We start from the raw sequence: 22,961 nt of genomic DNA, 5'->3' as shown, positions 1-22,961 counted from the left end.
TTCTGATTCTCTGTCGAATGGAGGACGCAGCAGAGGTGGAAATCCTATCGGCGGGGACAGATTTGGCGAAGCATTTATGCATGACAGATGGCTTGACCAAAAAAAAAGAAAGAAAGAGGTTCTTTCGAAGTCTCACATAAAAAATCTCAACACTATCTGATGCTTTCACGTACATCTGTTTGCTGGGATATGACCGATGTGCTCCAGTTACAGTTATTTTTGTATATGACCACCTACTGGAATAAATATAGCACCTGGAATTCTCTATAATACTAACCATAAGTAGCTATTACTATAAAATCATAATTAAAGTAATCTTCGGGTAACATTTAGTGGGAGTTTGACCGTTACAAGATATCCATGTGGATACGGTTTGAACACATTCAACTCATAGAGACTAAATAAGCCTCCGTGTGCCATTTAAAGGATAAGTGTTGCTAAATCCTTGTTGATGTACCAAACAGAAGAATGTCACCTTTGTGCACTGTTTAAACCAGTCTCATTTGACTAAACGGAAAAGTGAACTGCACTCGTCCCCACCCTGAGCTCAAGTTCAGTCAGCCGCTCAACAGGAAGCATCCAGCCCTGGGCTCATAAAGAATGAATGGGAGCTGATCAACAGGAGGCCACTCGCCCACTGTGTTGACTGCAGGGGACTCCATTATAAAGTCCTACTCAGAGTGGAATATATGTGATATTCAAACAGTCCCTGCCTGCTAGCTAAGGCTTGCTAACACAAGTGGGACTGACCCCGCTGAGAGTTCACGGCTTCTTTCATGCACGGTCTATTACGACACGCATTCTGGTACTTTTGGCACACCCAGGGCTATACAGGGCTGCTCTAAGATGTGCATTAAAGCCCTATGAGGAGGACAATTCCAGCCTTGATGGCAGGGCAGGCATTCAGCTTGGCCCGGGTCGCTCTGACAGGCTCACTGAGGCAAATGACCTAAATGAGAGTGATTTGCTTGCCTCACTCTGTCTGCGCCCTCGGTCCCTGCATGTTCATCTCTGCGCAGACGAGGAATCCCTCCTTTGCAGGAGAAGCGAAAGGACAGAGGGCCGCGTAGGTTGAGGCGGGTGGAAGTTCAGCTCCTGCAGCCGAAGTGGAAAAGCCCTGTGGATTTGACTTCTCCATCGATTAATCCACATGAACAGTCCCACAACCACCAAGGTGACGCAGTCAAAAACATTTAACCTCTTTGTGGTATGAATACAAAGACTCGCAGAAAGCTCTCATGTATTATTACATGGACAAACTCGCACAAAACTCCTTCTGCAAGGATGGGCGAACACAATAAAAGCCTTCCCTTCCCTTCTCACATCCTATTGCCCGACTAAACTGGAAGAGCAAGATTAAACAGAGGTAGAAAAGTTTAATTGCCAAAGTACTTAGCCTTTACAGTCCTTGATAAAATGTCGGAGTTAACATCTGCTTTACATAAGAACCAAATCCGTTCTGGAGATTTGTATCCATAATGTTGGCAGAAGCTGAGACTGTGTTTGAGTGTTGGGTCAACACTAATTAACTTCTCAACTGAGAAAGAGACATGAAATCCCTGAGCTCAACTTGAATGTGTTTTTGAAAGAGTTTCACAGAAAAGATAAAAAAAAAAGACATTACTGTCAAGTTTCCTCTTCATCATCATCACTCCTTCTTTCTTCTAGCACTGGAAGACAGACCTGTACATCTGTCAAATGACTACCTTCAACCGGTGTTCATTCACTGATTCATTTAAAAATGATGACCGTGGCTCATAGTTCAACTCTTTTGGGAGAACTAACCCAGTCCAGAGGATGAAATCAGCGTTTGAGCTGCCTCGCCGCACCACTGCTGCTGAACATGCTGATCCCAGAAGCTCGCTGGCTCAGGATGTGTGCAATTACGACCACGCTGAGACGTTTAGAGCACCAAGGTGAGCGTGCGGCCAGAAATTTTACTGACTGCCCGAGTAAAGAACGCAGTGAAGACGGCTCGCAGCGTCAAGGACATTATGTCCCTTTTTTTGATGATGATGATAGGCCGTCTGGTCTGACATGTTCAGGTGTAACACACATACATATATATATATACAGCCCAGCCCCCCCCCCCCCCAGTCCCCTCCAGCTGGATGAATTCAGTCAGCATTCGCCTGGCACAGCTGCTCCCCGTCCAAATCACAGCTGAGCCATGTGCATCTCACCTGATAACAGAGTCACTGTTAATGAATCCACGATTGTTTTCATTTTTAAACACGCCGATTACAGACTCTGTCCGGCTGAGCAGGAGCTTTCTTTCTCCACACTAATGTGCATGCATTGATCTAGATGGGTTTTTGTTTTACAGCACTTATGTATTCCTCTGCAGGACGCTCAAAGACACAGTGAGGACCACTCAGAGCTCCCATTAGCAGGACTGAAAATAAACACTTTGAGATATTCAGTTACTTATCCCAATATAGAACGGACAAATTCATGATGCCAAGCTTAAACTGAAAGCAGTCAATGAGAACAGAGATGGGAGAAAGCTGTGGCACAATCTAAATGAAAATCTGAGCTTTTCCATGAATGAGAAAGAGGTTTATCGCAGGGGTGCATAAGACATTTCATCAAGCACAGTAATGCAGTGAGTGACAGACAAGAGGGAGGATGAATGATGGGAGTGACTGAAAGAAAGAAAGGGCAGGCAAAAACTGAGCGATCGCACCCCCCCTCCCAAAAAAAAGGAGATTAATGCAATGCCCGGGGTGAATTCAGACACTCACCTCCTTTTCTTCCTTCCCTTTTCTCCTCTCAGTACAGCAGACGTGCAGTGGAGTAGATGGCACTCCTCATCTCACTGCTGCTATGGTGTCTGAGAGAGAGAGAAAGAGAGAGAAAGAGAGAAAGAGAGAGAGAGAGAGAGAGAGAGAGAGAGAACACCCCTCTCTGCCCATTCATAGCTCCGCCGACGCACCACTCACGCATGGATGGAGACACACGGAGACACACACCAGGTGTGCCACTCATGGCTCTATATGCTAATGTCTCCACGCTGGCAGAGGAAGCTGTGGCTGCTACAAGCAGGTATCACACGCTGCACATTAATCTGGCTCTTATCATTTATATTTCAATGACAACCATTTATACAAGGTCACAGTATAAACAGGTAAGATGGTGAATGAGATGCTTTCCAAACTGTGTATTGCCACATACTCTGAAACATGTATCCTGCTGACATCATCCATGTGGAGTAGGCTATGACTCATCGCATTTGTTAACACATACAATAGCCAAACACACAGTCCTTCCAGACTCCTCAGCTGGAATCACCTTCCAGCAACAAGTCCACGGACATTTAAAGCCGGCCATTGGTTGCAAAGCCATCCTTGGAGCCAATCGTAGCACAGCGATGATCCCCATCACTGTGCTCAAATGACATCATTACATGACAGCATCTCCTTTAGCAGACACATGAAGGAATGAATGAATGAAGGTAATCAAAGCGCAGACTTGTTTTACTCTGCATGAGTCACAGAGACAGTCCACTGGGAGTGGGGGTTCTGGATAAACTACATGTAAAACCAAATCATGTATCATTTGTCAAGTCAGAAACTGACCTCTGTGATTCGTCCAATAATAAAAAAATAAAAAAAAAACACCAAGCTGAAACCTGACATGTTTTCTCCACAACAAATGCAAACAGAGAAAAAATAAAAATCACAGTTCGTCATGAAACACTTTAATTTAAGATATACACTTTAGATAAACACCCTGCAAAATATCACAGCATCGGTTTCACTACCTGTAATATCACATTTCTAATTATTGCTCTGGACCCTGAGTCGTAGTCTTAGCTGACAGGAAAACAGGACTTGACCAAGGCTTCTCAAAGTGCCATCGCAGCAAACTACATACTCTTTAAATGCCAGAAACACACAAAGCACACAAATGGCAAATATTAAAACTTAATTTGCATAAAACACTGATTGATCAAAGCTGAATTAAGAAAACACAATTGTGCAAAACACTTTTTAAAAAAAGCCCCAGCTGGACAGTCACTTGTTCCTGTGCAGAAACACATTTTAGCTTAGAGTTCAAAGAAACACGAGTGAAGTGATATTGTGAAAACAGCAACAGTGTGAAGGGTAAATCAAAATGTGTGCAGCATTAAACATTTAAACAAGATTCAGGCTGAAATGCTTAGCTACCTTTTTTTTTTTTTTTTTTAAATATACATTGATGGGTGTATCAAACAATTCATAGCAAACATTTTCCTGTAAGGATCCGTAGTGTTTTTGACACTATGAATGCTTGCCATGATCTTACTTCTTCTACGTCTTTACATTTTGCCTTAAAAGGCAAGAGACCAGCAGCAGAGATTGAACACACTGCTGTCTAAGAGCTTATATGTTTACTATTATAAAAAGTGCTTTAGAAATAACTTTTTGTTGTCTTCTGACATCATTCACAACCCGACGTTGTGAGACACAGTTTTTGATAATGTCTTTATATACAACTTTCATACTGTCGTTTCCCTCATGTCTTTAGATGCAGAGTCCGCGGTTTTATCCGCTGCTGCAGCTGAACTTGAAGCTGATGACTCCTTGGCCTCGGTTTCCGGTTTGGAGTCGTCAGTGGTAGAGGGGCTCGTACTGGGCTCGTCCGTGTCCTGTTCCTGGTCTGAGGGCACCTGCAGGAACGAGGGAATCTCCAGCTGTTCTTTAGTCAGCAGGCCCCGCTGGTCGTCAACCCTGCAACACTGAGCCTTCGTCAGCATGTCCAGAAACCCTGACACACAAAAAAATAAGAATAATTATGAAACTGCTTTCAGATAAATATATAAATAACACTGTGCTATTTTAATCTGACCAAGGCATTCACATTTTGCATGTGACAGCATGTAGGCAGTATGTAGAGGACATGCTGGACACTAGGGTTGGGAGATATGGACAAAAATCTTATTTTGTTCAACTTTATAATGCACGTGCAACATAACTTTGTATACTGTTAAGTTTATAATGCAACAGTTAATTACAAAATATTTCCTGGAAATTTTAAATATTTTTTGGATCTGCTGTGAAATGATTCAGAGCTCCAGAAAAGCTTCTAAATGCAGGTGTGGTGAAATTCATTCATTCAGTTACCGCTTGTGGTGAAATTATCTTAAAAATAAATAAAGTTCTCATTTATCTTGACACGTTATCGCCCACATCAGGGGTGCTCATTACGTCAATCGCGATAGACCGGTAGATTGCGATGGTAGTGTGGGTAGATCGCATGCCATTAAAAATGTTTTTTTCAGATGTTAGTCTAAAACATGTATCCGTTGCAACTCCAAAGCAAACAACAAGACAAACTTCCATCTTTATTTACTTTATATTTGCAACATGCCCTCAGTTCAGTGGCACACATCTACAGCCACGCACAACTTTATTATATATATCTATATATATATCTATATATATATCTATATATATATCTATATATATATATATATATATATATAGAGACACACACAGACACACCACTTTGACTCGGTCATTGTAAAAGTAGCTCGCAAGCTAAAACAGTGTGGGCACCCCTGGTCTACATGATACTGCTGAGGTGTCCTACCGTCCATTTCACGGTTCTTATTGGCCCGATTCCTGGGTCTGTTTGTCTGCGGGGACGATTGAGACCCCAGACCTGCGCTCCCTGTCCCTGCCTGTGATAAAAACAGATCACAGAATTGTTACTAAGCAATTTTTTTACAACATTATTCACAACATTATTAAATAATAAATAAATTGGCCACTTATTTCAGAAGCCACAAGAACATGTTTGGTTTCAGTCTCATACAGAAGCAATCCAAAGTTTCTTTTCTCATAGGCTCACCTGTGTGGCTGAAGAGGAAACATTGCCTCTGGAAGCGTTAGTCTGGTCTTTACCTGTATCCACACAGAGACAAATGAAAGACAAATAAAAAATAAATAAACAGTAGTTCTACTTCCAGAAGAAAAAGTCGTCAGTGAGCACCGAGATCAATTATATAAAATATTGTGGACAAGAAACCAAGTGGTCCTCGTGGGATACAACCACTCTAATCAAATCCACTTTGCTCTTCCTAAACGCAGCGAGTGGAGCCGAGGCGGAGAGCCCTGATCCAGAGTGAAGCTGGTTCTGGTTTCTTAGCGTTTGGGAAATGAGGTGAGTGAACTCAAAGTGACACAGCAGCAGAGAAAGAGGAACATGGAGGCAGACACAGAAAAACCAGGGCAGTAATGTGGACAGTGAAAAGACTTTCCTGCTACAAAGGAGTGGAAGACATAAATAGCAGAACACTTTCTTGGACCCATTAAAAAAAACAATTAAATAAGTAAAGAGGCTAAGGCAAGAGCAAAGAACACACACAGCGAGGCCGATGTATCACCCAAACAATCGATTAACAGCCGACGGAGAGCTGCACTGTGCCTTCAGCTGATTCGATTAAACTTTGATTTCGGTTACTCGTCAGGTTTCCTTTCATCCTGTGGCTGTTTTTCGGCAAGACGTGTAGCGCATTAGTTTAAATGTTGTAAACACGATTCCGCCTGGTTCAAATTAAAACCCATCACCGAGGCTTTTAAAAGGTCAAGCTAACCTTTGGCTTTGTCAAGTCGTAGCGTCTTATTGGCCAGTCTGAACACATTGCTGCTCATATTAACGGGCTCGTCACTTCCAACCTGAAACGAACAAGAAAATAAAATCAAGGATTCCGGTCGGGCACGTGCACACCCGGACAATGACTCGCACCATTTTGTGTGGATGAGGATGGATTATGTGAAGCCCAGGGAAAATTACATGCATTTGATGATCTCATTACCTGCTCCTCTACCAAAATGGTGAAACATCAACATTCAATTGACAGTAATCACATCAAAATAACACATTTTCCATAAATATTAAAAAGAACTTGGACGCTGTTGTTGCCTAGCAATGGCTGATGTAGGAAGGGGAGGCAAATGAGTGACTGAATTTCTTTAAAAGTAGTTTTAAAATGTCAGATAAGTGATTCATTCTTCAATTCCTGGACTATTGAGAGAAAATAATTAATCTGTCATTTACTTGCATTAATAACTACTCAGGCTACACATTGTTCCACACTCACCATGGTGACCACGGCCTCTTGTGGCTTGAGATGGTGCTTCTGCATCACTGCATAGAGGGCGTCTTGCAGTGTCTTACTTGACTTCACCATGATACCCATTGTCTTACCAGTGAAGGCAATCTCCAGCCTGAAACACACATGGATTTTAACAACCTTTCATCTCAAAGTGACTCAAACTGAATCAAGAAAAAAGTGGAACAGCAGTGCAGCAACATTGTCATGCACAGCGTGTACTCACTAAGAAACCTGCCAACCAATGAAATCTTAGAAGGAAATCCAAATTTGATTTAATTTGGCAACTAAAATGATTTCTGCCTGGAGAGCCAGACTCATGTTAACACAAGAACGTCACACTAACATGGTGAGAAGTGGTGACATGTTGTAGTGGGGATGTGGGTGTGAATCCTGCAGGGGGGGGAGGGGGGGGTGTCAAAAAAAAGGAAGTGAAGAAGTGACTCACGCAAACTTCACCCTGAGCTCGAGAGAGACCTGCTGATCTCTCAGTACGGAGCAGTCCTGGTCCAGTGATAAGGGTTGCTGTAAAGAGAGCAATGATGGATCAGACACAAAGAAAAGAGAGTGATTTTTGTAGATGTCAGCAACAACATGGAGCACTTGACAATAAGTTTCAGAAATGAAGAGAGAGTGAGATGAGGTAGTGAAAGATTGTAAGAACAGGAACCAAGTCATCATGTCTGTCTACTGTCCGTTAAAAACACCTTTGTGGTGTGGTACAGGAGGGCTTTTTGACTATCCTGATTTTAGGCTGAAGCTGCTGCTGTAGATAGGACAGGGGGGACACACCTTATCCTTGCCGTGAAGGTAAATGATGACATCTTTCAGTGGGAAGCCTCTCTTTTCACACAGGCTAGACAGCATGTCTTTGATCGGCTGGCCATTACGTGTGGGCGCCAGGGAGGCACTGCCATCAGGTAGGTAGACACAGCAGTAGCCCCCCTCCACCCCTAAACGAACACCAGCTCCAACTCCTTGCTCGGGGAAGCGGGGACTCGAACGGCCATTCTATATCACAGATAGAGAAGAGTGAAAAATATATTATAATAATAATAAAAATAATAATTCAGTTTTGAGTGAGATTTTTTTCTCTAAGCCAAGATTTAACACCTCAGTGTTTGCATCTTGTCATAGTTGTGTGCTTCAAAACACTGCTTTCCTATCATCCCAACCAGTTTCAAATGTTTTTTTCCCCCCACAAATGTACTGACCTCTTTCGGCCTGTAGAGGGAGCCAAGCTCCACACTGCTGGACGACTTGACTGACAGATGATAGTTGGAATCTACTGATATTGATGGGGAGAACAAAAACAGAAAAAAAGTGAGACAAAAGCCATAAAATAAAGTCACAGGATGTTCATCAAGACTTTAAACAGCAGGACAAGAACAACCATCTACCTCCCCAGGATTCTCTTTTGTGTTTCTCTGAGGCACTCTTCCCACCTGGCAAGCTGTTGGAGTCTGACTTCTTGTTCTGTTGGAGACAGGAAAAAAGAAATAATAAAAAAAAAAGCTATTAATGTAAACCTCCAAATCTTTCCCTTCCCTGTCCCTCAGTCCATCTACTCCTTACTACTTACAGTCCTTCTGGTGGCCACATTCTCCCAGGATCCCTTAGATACAGACCCTGCAGAGATCTGAGGTAGAGCTTTGCCTTCTACACATGCCAAGGTGCAGCTCTGGTAGAGAGGGGAGCGCACAAAACGCCTGTAGCTGTCCATCTTCATTAGCTTAAATATCTGACACAAAACAGGAAGAGTGGAGCACATGGTCATCTAAGGCACCAACAATTAATCACTGTATTCCTGAGCTCAAATGTGAATGTGGATAACATACAAACCTGTGTTTGAGCCTTGTCAAACATGTCAGGTGTGGGCTGTTCCAGGTCCTTCTCCTCCGTCTTAGCTGTGTCATCGATGTTGACCGAGTATGGAGCGCTTTCAGATAGGTAGGTGTTGTAGATGTTGCGAGCTGCTGCTTTCAGCTGGAAAACAACAGCAGCTCACTCAGACTGAATCATACTGAAGATGAGATATGACCTCAACTTTCGTAATGCTAAACTTTTCAGACATCGGCAAGAACAGACACAGTCAGTGACACACCGCGTTGATTACTTTCAGGGTTTCATTTGAGCATTTCCTATAACAACAATCAAATCAGCTCTTTCGAAGCATCCATACAGCAAAATTTACAAGTTTCTAAAGTGCAGTCAGGCCTGAGCAACCACAGAAACCAGTCTGATATGTGGATATATCAGTCCCATCATTTTCTGCCCCACTTGGTCCGTTACTCATATAATTCATTACATTAACAATTTTACCCCACTGAGAGGTACAAAATAGATGGATGTTAGCTTTTAAAACACCTGACCACTGAAAAATAAGGCAGAAATATAGCTTCCTTTGTTACTGAAGTTGACAAGAAAGTAATAAACCAATTATACACTCTACGTAAAGATTGGAACCTGACTAATATATTACTGGATTACAGCTGCTGTGCAGTGGTAGCTACAGGTCACTACTCACTCTAAACATTTAACGTCTTATCTGTAAAAATATACAAATGAAGCTAGTTCACTGTGTAAAAAGGTACAAGTGTATTCATACCTCATCCAAGGAGGTGGCTGGAATCTTTTTGAACGTTTCACAAGCCTGCCAGAATAAAATGTTCTCCGCACTCACTTCAGACTTCAAAAAGGCCTGTGATCAAACAAACATGCACAAAGCTTGAACACACTGTCAGAATCCATTAGACATTAACACTTAAATTGCTCCTGGACAGTTTAGTGTGTCTCACCGTAAAGTAACTGACACCACTGGGGTCCTCCAGCAGCTTCTCAAATGAGACGGCCCAGCCCATAACGCTGTTAGTGGCTTCTCCACCTGGAGTCCCTGGAAGGCTGGAGCTGCTGCCTCCACAGCCCCGCGCAGACATGTTCAATTCTGCAACACAGACACAAACACACCCATTTATCGGCACAGAAAATCTTGACAGAGAACGAGACTGAATCACGTATTTTCATGCACAGACATGCTCAGATTGTAGGACTGTGAAAGGTTTAGCAGTGTGCACGTAGACTGTTCATGCTTACCTCCATCTGACACTGCCTGGCTCTGTGAACAGAGAGACAAAAAAAAAAAAAAAAATCAGGGAACTTTATTAGACTCAAACTAAAGCTTATTCAACTAGTCTAGTCTTGTATTAGTTTAGAAACTAACTGCTTGAGTAACTCAGAAATAATAACTGTATTTATGTACATAGATTGTACAGTCAAATGTAAAGCACAGAACCGATGTTCATTTGAATTACATTCAGATAACTTTGTTGAGATATGCAGAAACATTTTTAACATTAGAGTACAGTACTTTCTGGCATGCACATAGGAAGTGAAATGTGAACAGCAGCTGCATGTTTTTCTCCTCTATGTAACTGTAGTGCAATCAGCCAAGGCTGTTTTCACAGGAAGTGGTTTCAACACTGATGACAATAGATCTCATTCAGTTCATTCAAAGCCGGATTCACATCTTGTACACGTTCTTTCTGTTTCAGTTCAGGCAATGCGCCAGCAATAGACACAAACCTGTGTTTGCATGTCACCCGGGCATCATGTCACCTATTTATTGATCCGTGAATGTACACAGTGGAAAGCTCCTGCTTGCGCATCCAGTTATACGAACATATTGTTTAAACGGGGACAGACTGCCTCGAACTGTTTTACACAACTAGTACTTCTGTTTGGCGAGTTCTTCTGTCTAGGTTTCCTCCGGGGGCTCTGGTTTCCTCCCACAGTCCACAGACTTGTGGGTTCCAATTCTAAAATTGCCCAGAGGTGTGAATGTGAGTGAGTCTGTCAGTCTAAGTAGGTACGTCTCTTGCGTGGCCATCTGCAGAGAGGGTAGGCTGGATGTAAGGTTTACAAATGTAGTAACACCGTCACCATTTGTGGTGAAAATGTCGCACTAGTGCCATTCAGATACATATAAGGTCACAGAAACTACAGTTCATTCTGCTTTATAACCATACTCAAAATTACATTTGGATTTTCACCAGCTGTGGCATTTGATAATAAACTTTAATTACTCCTCCTGGGTTAGCTTGCGGTGATGTTCTTTGCTTTTCTTTTTCAAATTTTGCCTTTCCTTTTGGTATTTATCACATCATTCTGTGCAAACTGACCTGTGCTTGACACCCCAGCTTTGTGTTACAGAGATGTCTGTACTGTGAACTGTTTTAAGATATTACGATTACGATTTATGTCACAGTCTTCGCACCCAACTCCTAGAGTGACCCACATCAAAAGGTACCTGAGCCAACTGTTGAGTCACGCAAGGCTGCTCTCTCTCAGTATATACTAATCAGACACAAAAACTTACAGTAAATCAGAGGGACTAAAACTATCTCCTATTTAGGAAACCCTTCAAGCCACAATCTAACCTTGCACCCAACTGAAAGTTTATAAGGCAGTGGAGGATCAGACGTGCGGACATAGCCACAACGCTCACTATTCTGGTGAGACGATATATATGTTGTGATGAACACGTAGAGGGTGCATTTGTATAAGCGCTCGACAAATGCTAATCTTTGACCATATAAGGTTGAAATGGGCTGGTGGTTTCTGCAGGTGTGAGCTTCTCTGTGACTCCACCTCTTTTTTTTTTCTTTTTTTTTGACCTACTGTGCAAATTTGGTTTCCAAACATCCCAACCCAGTGTCTAAAAATAAATACACTACCCAGGTCTGACTCAGGACCGAAGGAAGTAAACAGAAGAAGTCAGACAAACTTTATCCACTGTTTGTACCAGCCGGGATAAAAACACACGATTCTTCGTCGTCTTACTGGCACGGCCTTCGATCTCTGAAAGTCACTTTAAACAGATACAGGCATGTACGTATACTGCATGCAGGAGAAGAGTGTAATGTAGCAGATAGTAATGGTATATTTAAATTCATACCAAATGCAAACTGAAGAAACAACTTTTCTCAACTGCAGCAACATCCTAGACCCCTGTGCTTAAAAAAAAAAAAAAAAAACATTTATAGATACACTTTCACACCTTTTGCAGAGCAGAACTATTTCAAGAAATCCAACCGTCTCACACTTACAAAACTGTAGCCAGCTCAGCCTACACATGACAGATTGGCCAACAGGCATGGCTCAGTTTCTGCTTCTGGCTCAAGAAGGCCCAGCCTGTTTTCAATAGCAACCAACTGTAGCCACACCGCCTGATTGGTTCAGGCACTGTCGAGGAGTGGAGACAGACAATACGAGCCAACACAAGACAACTGCTCCACTGCACTCTTGATCCTCTGGTCTTGATATTATCGGTGCACTAACAACGCAGACCAACAAGGCTTTAGACTAAGACTATAAAAGGAGACAACATTTTCAGCTGGCACTCAGGTTGATTACAAAGCTACAACTCTGTGGTACTCAACTCCAACTGCTTCCTCTTCAATAAATTCCACTATGTGAGGGCGACTAAAGCCGCTTATATTATACTTCATGCGCATACACAAACCACTTGACCCGCAGGACATCTAAAACACAGACTCCAGCCTAACACGAGAGGTGCCAACTCACCATGTGGCCGACAGGAATCCCTAAAGCATTGCCGTTCTTCGCCATGGTGGCCCAGACGCCAGACTTAAAAACTGAGCTCTTCTTCACAGTGTTCACGGTGTCAGGGGACACAGCAGAGTGCTCCACCCAAACTTGATGCACACTCATACACACAGCAAAAACTCATCATTTGGGTCCTTGCTGTCACTTCCTGCCTGGAAGGGAAGTCTTGCCATAGCAACAAGCCACAAAAGAGGAAGTATGGTTACTATGATCAAACTGTTCTCAGCCTACGTCTTGAGAAACACTGTGATGTGGGGACACAGACAAGTCAGACATACTCATTCTGTTTTTTTAAAAACAGCCACCGCTCAGTTACTTCAGCAGCTTTCAACCATTATAAAACAAACACGGTGTCTGCAAAAAGTCTGCATTTAGTTTTGTTTTGTAGACATGTGTCATAGCTGTGTGGCTTTTCAAAACAGTGAAGTAATTTAAAAGTAAAACCACGAAGTGAAGTGAGTGCTATTCTCTACATTTGACATTTAATGAAAACCCTAATTCACTATTCTGGATAACTCACTAAAATTATAATAAACCAGTTTTCCATGATGTCTTGTGCACAGCAGTTCATAATTAGAGTATTAGAGTTACTACAGTGATTAAATGAATAGACCAAGTTAAACTACAACCACCCATGCACACCACACTACTTCCAGCCAAATTGCCATACCTTCTCGTCCACCGTGACGCCGCGAGCTATGGTGAACCATTTGTCATATCCCTTGTGTTGCTTCAGTGCTGCAACTTTTACCAGGCGGGAGAACCTGTGATAGAGTCCGATGAAAGCGACCATTTTCGGGTGAAAGGAGACACACCGTGAAACAAATGACAGACCTTCAAGTCAGGCCTGGAATTTAAAACCAGTCCGAGTCAATTAACACCTGCCATCTTTGATAAATCCTGACATGCGCACAAGCTACTGGCCAGGTGTGCCCGGGCGGTTTAACTAATCCAACACAATTTATCAGGGAACTAGCAACAACTGCACTTACCTTTAGCCTACTAGCAAAGCAGTTTTGGTCATGTTAGTTTCTTTGCACTTTTTGTGCAACTTAAAACATATTTGTCTTAAAATTTTGCATTTTATTTAACATTTAGTTTGCTGTGAGTGTTAAAAGTTCATGGCTTTGCCACAATATCACCAGTTAGGGTTAATAAATAACAACAAGAAGCTTTACACGGAAAACAATGTGAAGACTAGATCTGAGAAGTGGTGTCAGAGGAGGTGTTATTACCAAAATAAACAGCCCATAGCACTTTTCTGCATTTAAGACTCAAGAACGGATGTGCCTCATATCCTATGCCTAACTTGTAAATGTAACCAATCTTTTCTAAACCTTCCTCATTTTATCATAATGTAATGTTGGCATGTTGCAGTAGCCATTTTGGGTGCCATGCTGATATTTAGCATACAGAATGCGGTCACTGTTTTAGAGGCATTCTTATAAAATTAATATCTGACACGCAGGTATTTTAATCTGCCAATGGCACTTCCTCAATGAAGCATCAGGGGACAACTTTAGTGGAATATATCCAATCTATGTTTTACATGCATAACACTGACAGAGTTTAACTCTTTTACTAACTTAATTTCAAGCACAGAATGCAGGCTGATATTTCTCTAAGAAAACTGCTGAAATTAAAGAGAAGCTATTCCAGAAGATAGTTACTTTAAAATGTTGTTTAGGACCAAATCGACTAGACTTACTTCCCCCAAAAGTAGGCCGACTGCAGTTGGGGAAATCAGTGGTTGACATTCTCTCACACCTCTTCCTTTTCACAAGTTCCCTTTAATCATTCGGAAGATAAAAAAAAAATTTTAAAAAATAGTCAGTGGTGACAAAGAATTTAGAGACAGTTGTTGGCGTTACAGTCTTGAATTTGAAGATGTTCATGCGTCTCCAACATGACTGCTCACAGTAAACGTAAACAAGCTATTGAAAAAGCAGGAAACACAAATCGCAGGGGAAATAACACAGGACCACATTATGTATTGAATTATGTGACTGAAACGTGGTAAGGTGGCGCAGAGGTAATTTGAATCTACAAAACAGCTATTTCTGTGTGGACTTTGCATATTCATCTTGTGTATTATTTCAGGTTTCAATTCATAGAACGTATTCAGGTTCGCTGTTTGCATGTATGCTGTTACGTCTAAGGTTTTATGGTATGTTGGCACTCTGTTCAATATGTCTTGCTCTCAATGCATGCTGGGAAAAGCAAACTGAATGGGAAGCTTTATGACAAAAAGAAGACAGATAATCAACAGCACCCTCTACTGGCCACGGTGTGAATAAATAGTGTGTGAAAGCCATGCATGACTTTGATAAAAGATAATGAAGTACAATCAAGCTTTTATTCTTAATATCAATTCCTTAATCCCAAAAATTCTGATCAAACTTGTCCTTAATAAAATGATGTGACGTTACATGGTTAGTGCAGAGGCAGTGACGAGTTTGCATAGGTAAACCACTGTTTTCCTGATAACAGGCTTCATGCCTCAACTCCTCAGTGAAAGTATTTATATATCTGCTTCTTCCTCTGGCTATTTTTGCAGCTAAACTAAAAATTAAAAAAAGTCCCACCATTTAAGCCTATAACGTGTTCATTTTAAATAAAAGCAGCTTTTCTGTCACTTCCATCTCCAAAACCTACAAACACTTATTGTCTGTGCTGTGACGTTCCAGGAATGAACTTATTTGCATCGCTATCAGTGTTTATAATCAGTTTGCTGTGCATTTCCCGGTGCAAACGCCATTAGTTTAAGCAAAGCAGAAGAGGACATCGTTCAAGTCTGCGTGAGAAGAGACAGACCAGGTAAAATAATATCCTTTCATCCTTACAATATATAACTTTATAAAGATATTTCATGCTTCATGTGGGATGTTTAAAGTGTGTCACTGCTGTGACATTTACAGCTTCTAATTTATTTAAGTGTTTGTTTTTTTTCTTTCTAGAGATTCGCCTCATTCAGTTCTTAAACTGTTCTAAACTCCATCTTTCACATGAAAAAATGGTTAAGACACAGACGTATCTGGGTATTTTGTTTGGTCTTCTACTCATGGGTAAGGAGCCACTTAGCGTTTTGCAACTGAATATGCTTTTCTTATTCTCTGGTGCCATACATATGTCAGGTTCACTAATGATAATGTCTTCTGTATCCTCCTATTTTAGCTGATGTTGTCTCCTCATGTGTTCCTGATGAGTGCCTGAGATGTAACGCCACTCTGGGAGGTGGATAGAAAACAAAACCTGAACTTTGTCACATTGTCGCATGAACACAGCCAATAAACTGCAAAACGAAAATTCCTAATGCAGTTTTTCTCCCACTTCTTTTAATTTGTTTACCCTACAGATTCCTGTTCGTACTGTAAAAACGCCACTCAGTGTGTGAATGGTAAGTCCTCTCTTTCTTTCTACCTGTTTACTTTACAACCAGCACAGTTCAGTCGATACACAGGAGCCCAGTAAACCAATGTTAACTAAATTAATTTGATTATTCTGTTTGACCTAAATTAACAGTTGGAGTGGGCACAATATGTAGCATTTTAACCTAAAAAAATATATATATATATATTTATTTTTTATTTTATGTATGCTTTGTTGTAATTAAATGCTGAGTATGAAGAATTTATTGTTCTGTTTGTTTAATGTTATCTTAAGGAAAGCCAGAGATTCCATCAAACTGCACACGAGGTAACGTCTAACAATAAACGTCTAACATGTTCTGAAATACATAAAGCTATACCTGTCCAGTTATCTAACTATATTGTTGCTGCTTAAATGTTCCGTCTGGCCATTAGACTTTGAGGTGACAATAAACCCCCCTGGATCCAGTATAAAAGAGGGTGATGACATCACTCTAACGTGTGTCCACAACCTTCCCAATGTGATTTTGATAAAGTGGACCAAGGACGGGGAAGACGAGGACTCAAATAATAGTAGTCAGCTTGTTCTCACGAATGTGCTTTCGTCTGGGGAAGGCAACTATGCCTGCATTGTGAACAGCACATGTGGCCAGTTCAATTCTTCGTCACATGAGGTCACTGTAGAAAGTAAGTGGACATCTCCCTGCTACTCAGATTTTAACCAACCATTAACCAAAGGCCAGACAATTGTCAGAAATGAATATGAAGAAACTATAACACTGAAAGGAGTAATCACCTCCTCGGATGCTTCACTGTCTGTCTGTGGTTTTGTTTTTGTTACTGTCCAGGCAACGCCGTGATCATCTTGGTGATCTGTGGCGTTTCAGCTTTGGCTCTGGTTGTGATTATGGGAGCAGCTATGAAATACAAGCTGCGAAGGGACAATGGTAAGAGCTCAGTTTAGGCTGCTTGTGCTTAAAGAAAATAAATAAATCACCTCTCGTTTCTCAGATATATTTCTTGTACTGTATATTGTATGTCTATGGTATTCTATATAAATAAGCGAATGAGTGTCATTTTGAAAAATATGTTTGGTGAGAGGATTGATGACGACTAAAGCCTCAAACAGTGGACTACTGAGTCCACTGATTGAGGCTGTAATCAGCAGCCGATTAGATTATCTTAGCACAAACACTGAAAAATGGATAAACAGCTGGTCCCTGGAAAGGTAGTAAATCTGCCTACAGCACATCTAAAACTGATTAATAAAGATATTTTATCTCTTTCGACTAGGATTTGAATCGTAAAGTAAATTTGCATAAATATTCTGACATTTTGGAGCTTAGAGAGCATAGAGATGGGATGACACGCAGCAAAGGCGAGGGCCTTATTCTCAGTTTATGGGACGCTCACTCTACAAGAGAATTTGAATACTCCTCTCGTGTCTGGACATTCGATCTGAAACAGGAACCAGAATCCAGTTAGCTTCATGTTTATACTTTGGATTAAACAAATAAGAAATGACATGATAATCAGAGGACATGAGAGGTGCTGGTTGGTGGATATTCACCCTACAATAAGAGTGATATTGATTGTGGTGTTGAATCTTTGCTTACAGCTTGTACTTGACTTAATGTTCATTATCAATCTTTTTCCTCTGCAGCTAAACACAAAGAGAGGATGAAGCAGAGGGCACAGGCTGGACAGAGTGGCGTCCCGGGTCCACCTCCGTTCACACCAAGAGAGTCCTAAAAATTCAAATGATTCGATGAATGCTGTTGTTCAGTAATGTTGTAGCATTTTGCATAGAAATAAAAGGCCCCTGTCTATCCCTGTCTATGAGACAAAGTGTGCGCGTGTGAGTGGATTCATGGTGTGATGCGTCACTCGTGTGTCGAGATGAGAAAAAAAAAAAAAAAGCCTAGAAATGTTTTAATCCATTTGCAGGATGGGTATGCTCACGCTAATCCTGCTGAATGCTCTACTCACAGGAGTGCACACCACACGGAGCAGCTTTACAGTGGCTGGCATGTAATGGATATATAGACAGTAATGCCGTCCAATCTTCTCCAATAGTGGGATGTATGTGGGATTTCATAGTTGACTTTTGAACACAGAATTACTAAATGCCCTGGCTCAACAACATGCTGTAATCCTCTGAAGTTTATGTGTTAAGCTTACATATACTACCCTGACTATATTTGTTTTTTCGGCATTAGGAGCATTTATTTTTCCTCTCAGCCATATGGCGGTAACTTTTTTTATATCCGTCTGTGTGAGCGGGTCAGGAAGGACTGTTTATTCAGTTTCCTCCTATAGCAGGTGGCTAAGGGATAATCCAGGTAAAGCCACTGCAAAGTGGAGATGGAGGGATGGACAGAGGAAGAGGGGGAGGGTGGATGGGATGGCCTTTGCATGGATGACTATGGCTAATTCTGGCCTCCTAATCCCAGCCCCGTCCACCCTCCCCCTCTTCCTGCTTGCTAACTGTACACTGACACTGAAGAGCAATTGGCGGCCAGGTAGACGTTACTACCACATTATACACACACAGAACTTAACCCACTCAGGTTTAACGGGCAGAAAAAGAGAGAAAAGGCAGAGACGAAGCTACCTTTTCTGGATAGCTAACCTGGGCGACCTGGATAGCTAACACACCTGTGTGAGCTTCACTGGAGAATGTAGCTGCAGCCCTCCAGCCAAGCCACAGGAAACACACCAACATGGGAGAAGCTCAAAAGGTATGTGACCTGATCTGGGGCAAGAGGACTTATAAAACCAAATGTGAACTTCAATATCTGTAAGACACTTCCAGCTCGATGTGAATGCTTAGGATGAACCATATAGTAGCAGCATATAGTATTTCTATATGCAGATAGCTCCAAGCCATGATGGATTATCTAAAATCCTTGGATTGTGTCGACTCAAGATAAATATTGCAGTCCTAAATGGTGTCTAAGACACACACTCTCTGTCACATTTAGTCAAATGTTGGGGCCTCTTGTCAGCAGCGTGGCGGCCTTTGTGAACTGTCTAGAGTTGTGCAACCCTTCAGACTAATCACATTAAACGGTGCACTATTATATATTGAATCAAACCATAAGAATGGAGCGCTAATCAGTGCCAGTGCTTTACTAAACGAAGCAACAGATTCGTTCTTACAGAATAGGGACTGGTATGTATACATACAGTAGGCCCGGAGCAGAGCGCTGGGTGGAGTAAAATTGTAAATCAGCTGACCTCAAATCATCTAAACAAATTGTCTGGTTTTATTCTCGTCTGTCTCGTCTTGTTATTATCTCTGTGAATAACTCACAGAAAATTATCAGATTTGAATCCACCGCACGTTATAAGTAGTCCAGTATCTAAAAGTACTGCACACCTAGTACTGCCTTAAGCCTGCACTTTTTTATTTTATTTATTTTTTTACCTCACCCTTCTGCCTCCATACGTAGGGCTTACTCTCTGTCATAGAGAAACTGAAGGGATCCACAGAGCAGGAGGTCAGGATAGTACTCCTGGGGCTGGACAACGCCGGCAAGACCACCCTGCTGAAAAGCCTCGCCTCTGAAGATGTCAACACTATCACACCAACGCAGGTGAGAGGACGCCATGAGTCAGAAACTTCACGACCTCGAGGAAAGCCACTTAATCGCTGCTGTGATTGCGGCGCGACACGGACGTTCATCTCACCGTGAAAACCTGAAGCTCTTTTTAAGATAATTACCTGATGTTTAATTTTAAGAGTGTTTGATCTGCCAAGAATGTTCCGTCAGTATCTTGTTAAATATCAACTTACAACACTTTAATGTTTAATATAATTTGCCTGCTCGAGGCCTTTTTTTTTTTTTTTTATGATGATAAATTTCTCTTATTTGAATGTTGCTTCCACGAGATAATTTGTATTACCACGGTGCTGTTACCCAGCATTATGAAACGTGTCAGGATTCCATGTAATTTGGTTGGACCCGTACACACTTGCTCAAAGTAATGGGATTTAGATGAACTTTGATTTTTAGACACACTGTGAAATGAAATGATTGGCCTTGCGCCGCACACGGTCCAGCCGCTAATCAGTGAAATAATAACGCGAGGATGTCAGATCATGGTGTCGCGGCCTTGAATAACCTTTTTACCAGGAGTTAAACCGCGGCCTTGCGCGACCTTGTTGATTTGCACGCTCCAAATACATTTTCTGGGAAAATCCTGTCGTTATGGAGAGGTCCCTTTTTTATCGTTTCCCCCTGATTTAATTATCTAAGCTGTAATATCATTATCTAATACCCATTCATTACTCTACCAAGACAAGAGTACACCTAGTCCCAGGTCACGGGCTAGTGTGACAGCTCATCAGACACCACGCAGACAGGATGTGGTTCAGCACGACCTGGAAATAGTCGCCACAAAGCTAAATCAGACCTGACACGTGAACAAATACACTTCACTTGATCCTTCCAGTCTTATCCACAGATTTTCTCCTCAGCGGGCCTTCAGGTTGAAGTAGTTATACAAGTGCGTTATGAAAAAGGGCTGCAGATTAGCACGGTGCCCACATACTTACAAACCGATACGTAATGAGTTTTCTATATAAAGTAAGCGGACGCTAAACAGTTTTGAAGTTGACAGCATTGAGGGGGTAGCGCAGTGACTCCAGTTTTGTGTTGTTGTTGTTGTTTTTTACTCCAGGGATTCAACATAAAGAGTGTAGCCTCTCATGGTATGAAACTCAACGTTTGGGACATTGGAGGACAGAGGAAGATCCGACCATTCTGGAAAAAGTACCTGGAACACACTGACCTCTTGGTGAGGATTCACCATTTACTTTAAATTTTTACTGACCCTGAAGCACAACAATATGCGTCGATAGTAATAGTACTTAACATACAAAGAGTTAATACTCAGCTTACCCTATAGTTGTATTTTCATTAAGGAGCTGTGACAATTTTATGTTCTGTTTTTAATTTTCACAGATTTTTTTATACATTTTTTTATCTTTTGTGCTGAACAGGATTACACTAAGACACATTCAGGGGCTTACACGCAGACAGCAACATTTTGAAGTCAAAAAGAAAACCTTTCAGTAAATTTGGATGTGATTGCATTGTGTTGTAGATTTACGTTATTGACAGCGCAGACAAGAAGCGGTTTGAGGAGACGGGACTGGTGAGCTTACAAACGCATACATTTGTGTATTTTATATATTTTGTAAAAGGAAAGCCGTTAACAAAAGTTGCACGTGCACGTTTTTGCAGGAGCTGTCCGAGCTGATCGACGAGGAGAACTTAAAGGGCGTTCCTGTGCTCATCTTCGCCAACAAGCAGGATCTGGCCACAGCGTCGCCCGCCAGCGAAATCGCTGAGGGGCTCAACTTGCATACATACAGAGACCGCGAGTGGCAGATTCAGGCCTGCTCAGCCGTGTCTGGGGAGGGCGTTCAGGTCAGGTCAAACACTGATTTATTAACTTCTCCTTCAGAAGGGGCCTATTTAGCCACATAAAGGTGCTCAGTGTCTTCACGCTGCACAACACTGTGCTGAAAATCCGTTTTAAGGTCCTGCCCAGCTGATGGTTTTCTTCAGACTGTTCCATCTGTGACGTTTTTATTTCCATTTATTCAACAGGATGGCATGAACTGGATTTGCAACAACATTGTGAACAAAAAGAAGTGAACAAGTATCCCGAACAACACGGGCCGGAGTCAAACTGCAAAAACCAGCATCACATGAGGGATAGAAAAATAAAAAGATGTCATTTAATCAGCCGACCTGACAGAATCAGCTCCCCTCACAGATTTGATCGTCTGGTTTTTACGATTTGTATCATTTTTATGAACATTTTGCAAATGTAGCTAATGTAAAGAAACATTTTAGCTACAATAAGTAAATTAGGCGTTTACTAATTATTGTTCTATCCCAAAAAAATAAATGTATGTCTTTGTTCCTTTTCTTTCGAAGAATCTTTGTCTGGTGAGTCTTTGTGATTTCTGAAACACTGAGAAAAAAAAACAAGTGTGTAGCCGGGTAGAACTGTTACAGTTTGTCAATTACATAGACACCAGTCCTGTGTGAGTGTAAAGTATGTGTTTCGAGATTTTTTGACAATAAAATCATTAGTCATTTACGCCATTCTGTTTTCTTGTGTTAGCCATTTATCAGTCAGACTGTAACAAATGTGCACACGGGCACGCGCGCTAACGGTCAAATAACGGTTTTACAAATTGCCAGCGACAGACAGGAAACAGACGAGTGCGACTGTAAACACTTCCCTGAGTGACAGGGGCAACAATAACAAGCTGATTTGCTCCTGCTCGGCTGTCATCCTGCTTTATTTCCACGGCACGTCGACAAGAACTCACATTGTACAGTGAGATAGAGAGACTAATTGAAAAGCAAGAGTTATAGAGGAGACAATTACACCCTCACACTCCGTGGCGGAACAAGGTATCAAGTCTTCAAGGTGCGGCAGAACAAACAGTGCAGGAAATTACACACGGAGAGGCTGACTAATTGTCAGCGGGGACACTTATCAAGTATTATATGTTAATTCTGAGACTACTGCTTACTCTGCAACCCCATTGCTTCTCAGTTTCTTATTGTTCGGATCGTTCTGAGCGCTTCCATCGCCGGTTCATCTCTCCTGGGCGGACACAGCAGTCAGAGACACTAAAGGACTCAAGGCCCACGCGCCCCTGTGGTCATTCTTCACATACTTGTCCTTTAGACTGACCTTGGTGTAGGCTAAATCCTTCATTCAGACGTTTTGGCTCTGCAGTTGGATTTAATGGAGCCTTTGTTTCTATTCTCCGGAGCTGTAATTAACCATCTGAAAGCTCTCTGAAATCACATCAGCTGCCAGGCTTTGTTCCTCTT

The 22,961-nt window shown here is 41.8% G+C and overlaps 3 protein-coding genes across 5 annotated transcripts; 2 read left to right on the top strand and 1 right to left on the bottom strand.

Moving 5' to 3' along the window:
• Positions 1-3,667: 3,667 nt before the first annotated feature.
• rgs14b (regulator of G protein signaling 14b) lies at positions 3,668-13,717 on the bottom strand. 3 transcript variants are annotated; one of them, XM_084550563.1, is made up of 15 exons: positions 13,395-13,717; positions 10,193-10,214; positions 9,898-10,043; positions 9,708-9,800; positions 8,942-9,085; positions 8,682-8,840; positions 8,500-8,575; positions 8,314-8,387; positions 7,892-8,110; positions 7,548-7,624; positions 7,088-7,214; positions 6,581-6,662; positions 5,836-5,888; positions 5,575-5,665; positions 3,668-4,749 (listed from the first exon to the last, which is right to left on the bottom strand). In XM_084550563.1, the coding sequence occupies exons 1-15, from the start codon at positions 13,515-13,517 to the stop codon at positions 4,481-4,483; spliced, it is 1,755 nt and encodes a 584-aa protein (XP_084406689.1). In that variant the 5' UTR covers positions 13,518-13,717; the 3' UTR covers positions 3,668-4,480. The 3 variants fall into 3 exon arrangements, with proteins under 3 accessions (XP_084406689.1, XP_084406687.1, XP_084406688.1); XM_084550561.1 differs by lacking the exon at positions 13,395-13,717 and adding an exon at positions 12,683-12,975; XM_084550562.1 differs by lacking the exon at positions 13,395-13,717 and adding an exon at positions 12,683-12,974 and having other exon boundaries at positions 8,314-8,384.
• A 1,783-nt stretch (positions 13,718-15,500) lies between these two features.
• On the top strand, positions 15,501-17,955 carry LOC311491520 (uncharacterized protein). Its single transcript, XM_084549455.1, has 8 exons — positions 15,501-15,541; positions 15,682-15,789; positions 15,899-15,958; positions 16,080-16,121; positions 16,388-16,420; positions 16,528-16,779; positions 16,941-17,039; positions 17,756-17,955. Exons 2-8 carry the CDS (start codon positions 15,738-15,740, stop codon positions 17,842-17,844), a joined length of 627 nt encoding a protein of 208 aa, XP_084405581.1. The 5' UTR covers positions 15,501-15,541; positions 15,682-15,737; the 3' UTR covers positions 17,845-17,955.
• Positions 17,956-18,815: 860 nt separating this feature from the next.
• On the top strand, positions 18,816-22,066 carry arl3l1 (ADP ribosylation factor like GTPase 3, like 1; the record flags this gene model as incomplete). The annotated part of the gene is made up of 6 exons (XM_084549590.1): positions 18,816-18,833; positions 19,548-19,691; positions 20,779-20,895; positions 21,205-21,255; positions 21,345-21,530; positions 21,714-22,066. The coding sequence occupies 6 exons, from the start codon at positions 18,816-18,818 to the stop codon at positions 21,759-21,761; spliced, it is 564 nt and encodes a 187-aa protein (XP_084405716.1). The 3' UTR covers positions 21,762-22,066.
• Between the last annotated feature and the right edge of the window lie 895 nt (positions 22,067-22,961).

Source organism: Chelon labrosus, assembly GCF_963514085.1.
Source record: "Chelon labrosus genome assembly, chromosome: 8".
In the NCBI taxonomy this organism is placed as follows: domain Eukaryota; kingdom Metazoa; phylum Chordata; class Actinopteri; order Mugiliformes; family Mugilidae; genus Chelon; species Chelon labrosus.
The sequence above is the reverse complement of the archived record's forward strand: the minus strand, read 5'-3'. Positions and strand labels throughout refer to the sequence as shown.